This window comes from Clarias gariepinus, chromosome 2 (assembly GCF_024256425.1).
Source record: "Clarias gariepinus isolate MV-2021 ecotype Netherlands chromosome 2, CGAR_prim_01v2, whole genome shotgun sequence".
Taxonomy (NCBI): Eukaryota; Metazoa; Chordata; class Actinopteri; order Siluriformes; family Clariidae; genus Clarias; species Clarias gariepinus.
In genome coordinates, this window is record NC_071101.1 from 44,626,275 (window position 1) to 44,640,392 (window position 14,118).

At 38.9% G+C, this 14,118-nt stretch overlaps 1 protein-coding gene across 2 annotated transcripts in view; it reads right to left on the reverse strand.

The window, feature by feature from the left end:
* Positions 1-14,118, reverse strand: part of cdk19 (cyclin-dependent kinase 19) — a 67,465-nt gene that overhangs the window by 51,421 nt on the left and 1,926 nt on the right. For both annotated transcript variants that reach the window (XM_053479862.1, XM_053479855.1), the window contains exon 2: positions 11,424-11,499. In XM_053479862.1, coding sequence (XP_053335837.1) covers positions 11,424-11,499 — 76 coding nt within the window. The remainder of the gene's footprint in view (positions 1-11,423; positions 11,500-14,118) is intronic.

A 14,118-nucleotide genomic window follows, 5' to 3' on the forward strand; every position in this document is an offset into this window, starting at 1 on the left:
GTATTCTCTCTGGAGGTTATACAGATTAATGACGCAACCTCGAAAAAAAACTTTACACAACTATCAATTATTCAAACACTACTTACAAAAGTTTGTGCACCCCTGACTGACACACCCGTATGATGATTTGTCAAAGACTGTACATGTGTACTGCAAAAAACAACTTTTTTTTTTTTACCTTAAACTCAACGACTTTGATCGGCTTATTGATGTAATTTACATATTAGAACATTTAAAAAAATTAGAAATATAAATATTTCTGTATTTTTGCCTGAGTTAATTTATTCCATTACGAAGGCGAGTACCTAAGAATAAATTTTGTATTGTGAAACACCTTGTTTCAGTTTTCGTAAAACCAAAACTCTTAAGGCGAGGCGTTCGTATGCTGAAATCGTCTTATTATAAGAAGTTGACATCACTTCCTATTATATTAGGGATTATGTGGGAGAAAGAAAACAAGAAACTATGTGATGAGGACATAACAAAGCGAGGAAGGTCCTAATGAAAACTTCCGATATAAGTAATTATTCATAGTTACGAAATGAATTATTTATTAAATAAACAAACAACATATAAGATTATTACTAAATATTGGCAATTAATAATTGATCGGATAAGCACAAAAACAATCAACATGGAAATAAGCATTTTTTAAGTAGAAAGAAAGAAAGATTAACATCAATAAAGGATTATAGAGGTAAAAAATTTAAACTCTTATTTAAAGTAATATTATATCATTAGCCTTGTCCGCTAGAGCTGTGAAATTTAATCAATCATTTGTTAGTCAACTATTTTGTGTTATTTAATATTTTTAAATTTGAATTGACAAAAGCCTTACAAATACAAATACAAGAAATATATATTGCAGAAACCGCTTTCATCTTGCAAAATCGTTTTGATTATGATTGATAATGATTATGTTTTTTTCTTCTTTTTGAGTTGATGAGCTGTTGTTGCAATACTGCTGCCTACTGGAATGGAGTGTGGAGCGAAAGACTGGCATAAGACATGACATTTTAACAACAAACACATCGTTTAAATGCATATTAGATACTTTTTGACGTTTTGTAACACTTTAAAACCTAGACGAATCAGGCGAGAAACATTTGGGTCACTGAATCAAATAAAAAAAATAAATTAATTAAAACTAAAAATACATTAGTGTTAACAGCATTGTGATGTTAGTCATGTTTATTCCTGACTCCATTGTGAAGTAAAAAAAAAATCAATTGTTCCATGACATCTGCTCATGTACCTGCTGCATTCAAAAGAGTAAGGTCCATCTTCATCCTGAGGAAACCCACTTTGGTTCCTGCAGACATTAGCAACTACTGACCGTTATCGCTTCTCGCTTTTCCTTGAATACAAGGTCTACAATCAAAGGTCTGTTTATCTTTTACAGCACAACCTCCAAGATCTGGCCTCAAAACAGCACATTCCACAAAAAAACGCCTTTCGCTGAGAAACTACATTTGGCTGCTAGATCAAATTCTCATCTTTCCTCCTTCTCCTCCTCAACCTTTTAGCAGCGTCTGACACACGGTCAACTACAAGACTCTCTCTTGTCTCCTGTCTCTGGCAGTTTTTTTTTTGCGTCCTACTTAGGAGGGTCAATGACGTCATCAAAAGGGATCCAACATCTGCTTCCTACAGACTCTCTACTGGTGTTCCTCAAGGCTCAGTATTTGGTCCTCTTCTATTCTCACTCTGTACCTGATTACTTGATAAGGTCATAGGCTCACTTTTTTTAATGCATGCTATGCAGATGACACTCACCTCCTCCTTTCTTTCTCTCCCTCAGTCACTCATGTCTTAGCTCAGCTTCATCACAGATGGCAGCTGAAACTTAAAAACTGAACAGATGTTTCATTCCGGGTGATCGGACTCCGAGCTGCACCACGTTTTCTCAAATCCTTCATCTCTTAGGGTTCGTGGAACACCTGTATCGAAACTCTCTGGCACCTTGGTGGTATCGTAGGTAGAACTTCCTCTAGCAGTTCAACTACCCAAGATGAATCTACCTTTTCCTGAAGTACAAACATTAATAAACACAAAAAAACCTCCCCAAATGTGTTTTAGACTAATATTCCTCTTAACCAGTAACTAAGTGAACCAATTCAAGGATGTGTTTATTATTATAAAGCTGCTCTGGATATGTGCGATTGCCGTAAACGTGAACGTAAATGAGAAAGTAAGTGACCTCAGTGACCGGGATGAAGGGATGAGGCTATAAAAGCAGAGTGCCAGCTTAGCTACTGAGCTCATCTTACACACACTCTGAGAGAACGACCTCATACACTCTCGCCCACTGGTTCAGTCCAGTTTTATCCACTGCGGGCCTGCTCTGATTGTGCACATGTGTGTGTGTGTGTGTGTGTGTGTGTGTGTGTGTGTGTGTGTGAAAGAGAGAGAAAGAGTGTGTGAGAGAAAGAGAGCGATAGAGACAGAGGGCGTATGTGCCGTGTGCCAGCTTTGCCAATGAACAATCAGACAATGCTGATGGATTTTTTTTCAGGAGCACGTGCGTCCTGTTTCTCCAAAGCGAACCCATAATGTACATGCACACAAACACACACACTTTGTATTGTTCTCACACATTTACAAGCTTCTATTGGATATAAAAATACAAAACAATAAAAATATAAATGTCAAAAGAAATGTCCTTGCTAAGGGAAGAAAAGGGTATTAACAGTAGCAGAAACAATTGCACTGTATAATCTCCTCACTACATGTTTAACACTACAAAAAAAAAAAGATGAAAAAGAAAATAAATCTTTATTTACGTCACTGTGTTGCAAGCCCGGCAAGTAAAGAGCAATACAGGGTGACTAGAGAGAGTTAGAGATAAGCAGGATTCTGGCACTAAACTGGAGGAATTTGTAGTAAGTGTTGGGGGCAAAGGTCAAGCCGTAACCAGCCGCCTTTAATGCGGATTATACACGAGGCCATGAGGAGCAAGTTTCAACATAAGATGACAGACAGAAAAAAAAACTGAAAGAATGGGAAAAAAGAAGAAGAAAAAGAAGACAGAAATAAAGCCACGTGTTCGTCAGGAAAACAATCTGATCGCAGAAGGTCACAGCTGATTTGTGTGAGTGTGAGCTAAAGGGAATGACACGAGGAGCCAAACACCCACACGCAGGACAATAAACGTACAGTGATCCTTTGTGCCATCAGCGTTCACCGTGGTACAGCGGAACCTCAGATTACGAGCATAATTCGTTCCGGAAGCTGACTCGTATTCTAAAACACTCGTAAATCTAAGCAAATTTTTCCATAAGAAATAATGGAAATTTAAATTATTCGTTCCACAGCCCAAAAAAATTTATACATAAAAATAATTAATAAAATATAAAGTAAAAATAAAACGTATTAACCTGAACTTTACCTTAAAAAAAAGTAAAAATAAATCCAGACAGATTAGTGTTTTCATTTATTTAGTTTATTTACATTTACAGCATTTACAGCCATTATCCAATGTGTCTTACGTATTTATCTCATTATACATCTGAGCAGCAGTGGTGGTGGTGGTGGGGTTTAAACCTGGGACCTTCCGGACTGTAGTCCAATGCCTTTACCCTGCCTTGTTCCTACTACACAGTGTCTGCAAGTGTGTGAATACAGTAAGTCCCTACATGCAAACGAGTTCTGTTCCAAAAGCTCATCCGTAAGTCCAATTTGTTTGCAAGTCCAACACACACTGTCCAGGTACTAGGACACTAATACAACTGGCTATTAGGGTTGGATATTGTTTAGGTTTTTTTTCAATACCGGTGCCAAATCTATACTTTTAATAGGTACCGGTGCCAAAACGGTGCCTGAACCGATACTTTACAAAAGCCACAAAATGATGGTGGATGACTCAAGAATAAATTTTTATTGAACAAAAAGTTAAATGCTTAAAATTAAACAATATATTAAATGTTTTTATATATATATATATATATATATATATATACGTACTGTTGTAGTACTATTTTTACTAGCTGGGAAGCCATAATTATAAACAGAAACCATGTTACATTAGTATTTTACAAATCGTTTGACCATTTGTTAGCATGAATGCAAGATTTGCATTTTGTAATTAACATTACATTAGCTTACTACCAACTTGCGGAAAGGCTACTGTCGTCATCATAATCAGTGAACTCCTTTTTGCTACGGTTGGTAAGACTGAGGCTGGGGTCGACCACACCGATAGTGCCAGCTGTTGTCCGCAAGCTGTCAAACACGGTGCATCCCTCTGCTTTTAAGTTTATTCCGTGTGCCCGCAAATGTTTCATTTGATTTTACGTGTTTCCCCCTTTACACCCAACTGCTGTAAAACATTTGCTGCACGTCGCGGTGTCGAAATCCTTTCTTGTGAAATATTGCCACACTTTCGACCGTTTAGTTTTAGGCATTTTAACGAAAGTTTAATTTAGCAAGCTAAGACAGCGGTAGACCGCCTGCTGCCGTCAGAGCAAGTGTAACAGTAGCTGCTGCATTCACGCGCATCTCAGATGGTCTTATTTCCTGATGATTCGCGCTTTAATTTTTTTGTTTAATCAAATACAATTTTAATCTACAAAAATATATGAATCCAGAGAACAAATATTTCAACGACAGTTCAGGCATTTAAGTGGCACCGAAATGACGCACTGAAATCCGCATTCTGTTTCGGTCCGGTACATACCAGTTATATAGGTACTGGTTTTCGGTACCCAACCCTACTGGCTATACACAGTAAAAAAAACTAACATGCTCCATGATCTTGTCCTCATTCTTTAGAATCGTGCCGATGGTTAAGCGATGTCTGTTACCTTTTCATCTAGCTCCATTCTCTCAATTATTTTTTACTTTTGTCTTCATTGTTATTGCTTGGAGCTTCTTAGCACTACCAGCTTCATCCCTGCTGCTTTTACACATTTGTGACAAATGTGACGCATGACATATGCTCTAACGTCCGCAACTAAACAATCCTACGAATGCATGTTTGTATCTTTGAAAGATCATCACTGTTCTCATTGATTATCCCCCCATCGCTAATAAATGGAAGTTATATAATAACACATGAACAGCAGGACATTTTGGCTAAACATAGAAAAGGGCTGCCAGAGAACGTGAAAAATGGGTTTGTGAGACTATACGATGCTTGAAAAAAATACAGGAAACAAACATCAGTTGAAACACCGTGGCAGCAGAAACCAGGAGGTACAGAACGATGGAAATAATGCCATGGATTTTTCCACAATCAAGCTCTGATAAAGCGGTCGGGTGAGTGCTTCAGACAGGTGAAGGACAGTGCATAACATCAACCTCTGATCAAAAACCCTGCTTGACCTTTGGAACAACCCTTGCTTAAAATTTTCAGTTGAGATCGAGATATCCGGCGCATATCTGACATGCATTATGACTTTTTGTTTACGATTGTTTACGATGAGGGCTGCTCCCCTCCTCCACCTCAGGTGCTCGGAGCACATCTCTGTGTTACGCTAATCTGATGACTTCTGAAACATGACCAACAGGTTCTGAAACAGGTGCGAAACAGGTGCTGAAGAACGACTATTCAGAAAGAATCCACAGTAGTGTCCCAAACACAGACGAGAGCCATAAACTGCAAAGCTACACCACTTGATTGTTATTCTAATGCCTTACTTTGACACGGACTGAACTGTATCTGTTTATGGTTTGAACAACATGCCAGCGGGTACGACCGTCCTGATTTCCACTTACCACATGTTTGTCCGTCTCCAAATAGACATCAGGGCGACTGTCTGGAATATGTCCAGGGTTTGAGATAACATACCTCAGGACGTGTGCTGAGCAGCTCTTAGACATCTTTGACACCTCGTACAGAAACCCGTGCCTCGTCAGAGCCACCGGCATTCCAGACACCCCAGTCTCACTCATCACGTCCCTACTACCTCTCAGGCAAACACATACCATACTGGATCGGACACTTCATGGGGCAACAAACCTGTTGTCGCTAACCTACTGACAGATTCCAGGTTACAGGCCATGTTCTGTGTATTTATCTATTGTCCGGCGTTTGTGCTTGTTGTAGTCTCTGTATGTTGCCTCGGATGATGAAGAGGAAACGTTAGTTTCACATCTAAGGTGTGTCGCAGGTACGAATGTGATGATTTTGAGGGCCTGCACAGTTTTTTTTTTAAGGTTTATACAGTAGCTTGGTATGGTCAATGCCTGTGGAGATACCAAGATAACCGCCAGTCTGTTGCAGATGAGGAATGTTGCAACGTGATAACGAATTAAGCACGAGTTCGTCGCCTGACTGAAATCAACCTCGTCACCTTTTGGGGCAGGAAAGGCCAGATCCATCGACTTCATGTAGTTTTAGGAACAAAAACAAAAAACAATACCTCGTTTTGCGACAATCGAGGTGAAAAAACTTTGTAAAGTTTGTATGATGCCTAACAGAATGCAGAATGCTACACAATGTAAAAACAAAAATCATACAGGACATGAAGTGAATTACTTTAGTCTCATTATTAATCTAGTTAAAAGCCTATTCTTTAGTCTCTAGTTGGAGGAGCTGGAAGAAATCACATCTCCACCAACTCACACCAAGGAAGGTTGAGGAATGGTTTGGTTCTAAGCCAGTCGAACAGAGTAAAGCTGCACCACATGGCAAGGCACACACACACACACACGTGGAGCAGTTTGAATAGAATTAAAAGAGCTTATTGTTCTAGTCAATCGCTGGTCTTCACTTTATAGTGTTTCCTCTTCCTTACCCTCTGCGGCTGTTAACTGACAGAACTTATCTCATCCCAGCAGCTTTTAGTTTTATACAAACAGACCGGCCACCAAAAACATAAAAAGTCACCACTTCAGAAGGGTCCTGTTATCAGGCACCAAAATACAATTAAGGAGATTTGAAATGACTGGAACTGGGCCAAGACCTGGCCAACATTTTATTATCAAAACCTGTCAAGACTGTACAGAAGCTTCAACTAACCAAAAAAATTAATCAAGAAATCACTTAAATACTAAGTTTGGAATTAAACTGGGTTTACAGGATTGGGTGTGTCCATAAGAAAACCACTTGTTAGTGAGGGAAAAAAAACAAACACTTAAATTTGCTAGGGAGTGTAAAGATTGGACTTTGGAGTGATAGGCAAAGGTCATGTGACCTGAGGAGTCCAGATTGAGCCTATTGCAGAGTGATGGGCGTGTCAGGGTGAGAAGGGAAGCGATTGCGCACAGTTTCCACTGTACAAGCCTCTGGAGACAGAGTTATGATCTGGGGTTCTTCAGTCGCTTAGGTCGAGACTCTTATGCAACCTTATGGGGCAATAAAATGAAGTCGACCTGAATGTACAGAATCACCAGGTTATCACATCTACGGACTTGCAGGAATTCATGTTAAAAAATGCTTCACAGTTTGAATTCCTGCAAGTCCGTAGATGTGATAACCTGGTGATTCTGTACATTCAATGTCGACTTCATTTTATTGCCCCATAAGGTTGCTGAGTCTCGACCTGAGCGACTGAAGAACCCCAGACAGTAAATCATGTAACTTAATAATCATGTAACTTAATAATCATGTAACTTAAAAAAAAAAAAAGAGAATACAACAATGATACACAGGGTATGTTTTTCTCCAGCTTGTTAACTCTAATTATACCTCATAAAGTTTTCATAACATATTGTAATGACTTCCCTGATGACTTATAAACATGATGCAACACCATTCATCATAAGAGGCTTGTGATTCTGCCAACGTTCACATCAGTGCTACGTCAGTGTTTTAGAGGCAAGAGAAAGAACGAACACTTATATACATGTTTACATTTGCGTCAGTTAAAGAAATTACGCAGGGATTAAAAAAAAAAGTGTTCCAAAGATGTTGAAATCTGACACTTTTCTCCTTAATTGTATGACACAGTTTGTGTGTAGATTCTCAAGTTTTCCAGCACTGTTCATGAACTTTCACCGTCCACAAGTTTGGAAGAAACCCCATGAGGCACTTTGCTGGACCTGGTGGACGCATAAGCCCCGCCCCATGATGTCATAACCTCCAACCAGATTTTATATATTAAGAGCCGCTTCTTTTATATTAGAGTAGTGAAATTGTTAAGGAAGAAGTTGCGGGTTTATACTGTAAAGTCTCTTTCTTCGCATCTTCTCCTTTGAAGTCTTATTAACTTCAAAGAAAGAGAACTGCTCTACACTTCAGGACGTGATAGTGACGGGTGGTACCTTGACTCCCATGCTCTTGATTATTAATGACCACGCCACCACAGTGTTTTATCAGTTAGCCGTTACCGCTCTCTGTAAGCAACATATACCGCTCTAATTATGTACAAGGATCTGTTATGGCTCCGTAGGGTGAAAATGTTCCGTGTTTTGACGAGTAGAGCGAAGGTCATTCATGTTTTGATGGTGGCCAGGATACGGGAGCTGACGGGCGCCGGCCCAGGTGTGCTGCTCTCATCACGCGGCTCTAATTAGGAAGAGCGGAGTGCTGCCAGCAAATCCGAAGTAATCCATAAGGAGTGCCGAACTGCTTATAGTCTACTCCAGGGCCTCCGATGTGGCGTCGCCAATGGGAACAGACTCAACAGCAACAAGAACAGTAACCATGTTTACACACCTCTGGTAAGCAGGTAATGACAGAGAGAGGGATGTCATCCGAGACGGGTTCTATCCGGCTTGGGCACTTAATAAACATACACTACCGTTCAAAAGTTTTAAAACACTTGCAAATTTCTTTGTTTTTGTTTAGTGATTTATTTTCTACATTCTGCAACAATACTGGGGATTTCAAAACCATAAAATAACACATATGAAATTAGGTAATTATGTAACAACAACAAAAACAACAGTTAGTTGTTATTTTAAGACACAGAGGTCAGCCTTTCTGTAATAGTTCTTGCAAGAACAGTATTGTCAAGTGCATTTGCAAAATCCGTCAAGCACCATAATGAAACTGGCTCTCATGAAGGCCGTCCCAGGAGGGCGAGACCAAAACCTACCTCTGCCGCAGACGAGAAGTTCATTTAGAGTTATCAGCCTGAAAAATTACCAATTAACAGCACCTCAGATTAGAGGCGTTATGAAATCTTTACAGAGCAGAAGTAGCAGAAACATCTCACCATTAACTGTTCAAAGGAGATTAATGCATTTTTTGGACGCCTTCAGCATTCCTTTACAATGTAGAAAAAAAAATAAAAATCAGGAACCATCATGGAGTTAGAAAGTGTTCTAAAACTTTTGAGGTAGTGTACGTCTGCTCAGAGAGTGAGTGTGATGTGGAAAGAACTGTCATAGCACGATATGCCATGAATGAAGTTCCTAGATGGATGGATGGAATTACGCTAAAAGAATGTTTGACCATTCCCACTCACTCTGAAAGAAAGTTTAACCAATGCCGATCACTTTAACAGAAAGTTTAACCAATCCTTCTCAATCAAACTTTACCAGAAAGTGTAACTAATCCCAGTTACAGTCATCACGGTGGTATAGTGGTTAGCACTGTCGCCTTGGACCTTCATGGCCTGGGTTTGATTCCCGGCCAGGCTCGATTCCCATCTCTGTGTGCGTGGAGTTTGCATGTTCTCCCCGAGCTTGGTGGGTTTACTCCGGTTTACTCCCACAGTCCAAAAACATGCAGATTAGACTAATTGGTACTCCCAAAGTGTGTGAATGACTGTGTGTGCCCTGCGATGGATTGGCACCCTGTCCAGGGTGTACCCTGTCTTTTGCCCTAATCCTCCTGGGATAGGCTCCAGGCCCCCCGCGACCCTGAATACAGAATAAAGCGGTGTAGACAATGAGTGAGTGTAACTAATCTCAATTGCTTTAAGTTTGACCAATCAGAATCATTTTAACAGAAAGTTTAAACAATCCCACTCATTCTAACAGAGATTTAAACCAATCAACAGAAGGTGTGACCAGTCCAAATGATGCTGACAGAAAGTTAATTAGAACTAAAAAAAAAAACTAATCCCAATTACTACAACAAGAAATTTTAAATAAACCCACTCACTCTAACAGAAAGTTGGACCAAACCCAATTACTCTAACAAACCACAGTGACCAAGGATAAAGCAGTTCCTCAACATTCATGAATAAACAGAGCCATGTTGTGAAAGCAACCCTCTAAAATGCTGATGAATGACGAAGCTTTGTTCTACAAGCAGATTCCTGCTTCTCTTTTTTTTACTTGGACAGTAATGACAAGGTGACACATAAAGCCCATGACACACCACTGATTTGTGGGTACTGGACGGGACCTCCAGTGATCTATCACATGAGAATGTTCTACCATATATTGCTGAAAGACTGATGGTGCGTTTTGACCCAAAAATTCTGAGGAAAACACAAAAACTTCATGCTTATGTAATATTATTTTATATCAGTATCGCTCGTCCAAGATAATTGCGAGATCATCAAACTGGCGCGTTATCACGGAAACAGTCCTTCGATAAGCACCTGTGTTCAGTTGTTCTGAAGGAGTGAAGTCAATTCACGTTTCGTTGACACGGAGAAGCCTGGGAGCTAATGCAGAGCATCCCGTGTGTACTGTGTGTTATGTGATTACGAAGAACCAGGTGTTTGTGAGCATCTAAAGCGCTCTGTAAGGAACGTAAGCTACTTATAGTTATCCCAAGGGCCGCGGATGCATCGTCCCTAAGTGAAGCAGACTCGAGAGCAACGAGAACAATAACCTCCAGACCTTTAGAGAGACACAAACTCTCTCTCTGATTGTCATTTACTTTCTAAAATGTTAGCAAAATACTGATCTTTTTATGCTGAAATTATATAGGTTATAATCAAAGGCAGATGTTCATCGTTACACTTTGAAGATACAGTATTAGGTCCTCCCAGAGTGTTATAATGCATTATTATTCTTTTATGATTGAGTGCTCCAGAGGAATTGATTTAACTGGTAAAAATAGTTTTTTTATTAATGTGTTGCATGTATTAAGGGACTACTGACCACAAAACATCAATCATAATACAGCGTCACATAACATAATAACTACAAAACTGTTCCAGTACCGTGGAATTCCAGCAGTCCCTAGGAAGAACTGGTTAAGAAAGGAAATTAAACAATGATAAATAAAAAACCGTACTCTGAATTAAATATGGAATTCATTTTCTTTGAGGAAATTTGATTTGGACGAAAAAGTCCACATCTCAGGAGCATCTGCTCAGAAGATGAGCTTCTCAGTGAGGGCCGCATCTGTGACGAGTTTGTACGCAGAATTTCTGCCTTTTTTTTTTTTTTTTGCAAAACACTATTCCAGTTGAAAAGGGCATGACAAAGGAGTAACATGAGAGCGTACGACAGACTATCTAACACACGGTATTAGGGCTGGATGATCGGATTAGTCCTAGCATAGAAACATTAGTGGGGACTTTCAGTGCCTCGAGATTAGATTGTTTGTGATGTGTGTGATGTTTAAGACTCACCGCGATCTCTCGGCAGGCGGACATGGAGATCCCGGTCCCTTCGATCTGTTTGAGGGCGTACTCCTTGTCGTCCTTCCTGAGCACATGAACAAAGACACAGCGCGTTATGCGACAACAAAAAGCGAGAAAAAAAAAATTTTAATCTCCTAAACAGCCTGACTTATTGACATCTACGACCCGGGCTTTACGGAGGACAGAGTCTTTCAAGACAGCAAATTAAATGTTACAATTAGCTATTACATTAACACGATTAAATTATACGCCATTCATAGAACCCAGGGGGTGAACTCCGGTTCTGAAAAATGAGTACCATGTGAAAAAATAAACTGTAAAAAAATACAGTTCCTTAAATGACCACTAGGATGCTCTCTCCAAAAGTGAGTCGATCCCCATAGAGGCCCATGTTACAAGGTCCAACTGTACCACAGAAATAAACATGTGGTTTTAGTCTCCATAGCTTTATTTACCATTCATGTTATTCATTTGATTTGACTGGACAAGAGATATTTATTTTGATTGGACATTTTTTTTTGATTGGTGAATGCATTAATAAATTTAATCAGACAAAAGTTATTTGATTTGATCGGACAAGAGTAGTTTGATTTGATTGGACAATCCATTATTTGATTTGATTGGACAATGCATTATTTGATTTGATTGGACAATTGGTTATTTTATTTGATTAGACAAGAGTTATTTAATTTTTTTGGACAAGAGTAGTTTGATTTGATTGGACAATGCATTATTTGATTTGATTGGACAATGCATTATTTGATTTGTTTAGACAAGAGTTAATTGATTTGATTGGACAAGCATTGTTTTATTTAATTGGACAAGAGTAGTTTGATTTAATTGGACAATGCATTATTTGATTTGATTAGACAATGCATTATTTGATTTGTTTAGACAAGAGTTAATTGATTTGATTGGACAAGCATTGTTTTATTTGATTGGACAAGAGTAGTTTGATTTAATTGAACAATGCATTATTTGATTGGACAAAAGTTAATTGATTTGATTGGACAAGCATTGTTTTATTTGATTGGACAAGAGTAGTTTTATTTGATTGGACAAGAGTAGTTTGATTTGATTGGACAATGCATTATTTGATTTGATTGGACAATGCATTATTTGATTTGATTGGACAATGCATTATTTGATTTGATTAGACAATGCATTATTTGATTTGATTGGACAATGCATTATTTGATTTGACTGAACAGTGAGTTATTTAATTAGACAATGCGTTATTTGATTTGATTAGACAAGAGTTAATTGATTTGATTGGACAAGAGTAGTTTGATTTAATTGGACAATGAGTTATTTGATCTGATTAGACAGGAGTCTGTTTATTTGGACAATGCATTATTTAATTTGATTAAACAATTAGTTATTTGATTTGATTGGACAATGGGTTATTTGATTTGATCGGACTATGAGATTTGATCTGATTAGACAGTGTGTTATAAACTGTCCTTGAGTTTTCTCTCTCTCTCTCTGTCTCTCTACGCTCTGTGACTGTCTCTCAGGTTTGCATGCACAGAACCGCGACTTTTGCATAGTGTGTATCTGCTTGTACTTTGCATCTGGCAGCAGTGACGCAATGAAAACTCCCCAGCAGCCGATGCGACTGCACACCCACAGTGTATTAGGACTCGATATTTTAGGATTTATTTCTCATCTTCCAAACTCATCTTGTAGCTGTTAGTTAGGGTTTAAAAAAATACTTTAAGTAAGTACATGTTGTTTACTGACTGAAAATACAGAACAGAGAAAGATTAAGAATTTGGGCATCAATGTGTTAATGATTTCACAGGGACCAGACTCTCTCGTTATTATTACACTATAGCTGTAACTTCAGCTCCTCGCCTCCCTCATGGTGTGCAGTCAAGCCTGCAGACTCCCTGTGTGTGTGTTTGTGTGTGTGTGTCTGTGTGTGAGACTGCGGAGAGAAAACACACCGTTCCCAAACACCCGACATCCTCAGCTCTCACGAGGCCGCAGCTCAACATGGACACAATGACCGTTTTAAACAGACGCAACCAGCCGACAAAGACAGGAAAAATCTGTGAGGTTAAAACACGATTACGGCATTTTCCATGGTCGGTAACCACACAACCTATTTTTATCCAAACACAACAAAATCCCTTCTTCCACGTGAAGCTGTGAGTTAGACGCCAGACATGCACCTGACATACTCAGAGGATTTAACAGTACAGTGCATTAGTGTGCTTTAAATCGCAGCTGGCAAATCGATACAGCCGTCTGATGATGTGCACGCGCTCGGAGATTAAAACTCAGCATTATGGTCGTCAGGGTTACAGAGAACTTTTTTTCTTTCCTTACTTTTTTTTCTGATGGATAATTCGCCCTGTGGATCATGTCAGGCTGTTTAAGTTGTAATTTTATTTATTTTATTTTATTTAGTAAAAACAGCTACTTTCAGTTTCATTTTTAAAGCAGTCGATGCCGAGAGAAGAGAAATAAATGAAAGATGGATACACAGACCATACACGGTTCTCAAAGTTTATATTACATTTGTAAGAATTTGTGTTAAAATAATAAAAAAATTATTTAAAAAAATCAATAAAGTCACTAAAGCAAATACAGTGTGTTGTATAAACAGTGAAATAATCAAACGCAGACCGAGGTGATCCCGTGTACACGCCCATCTTCGGCAGACGCTGGTGAATAT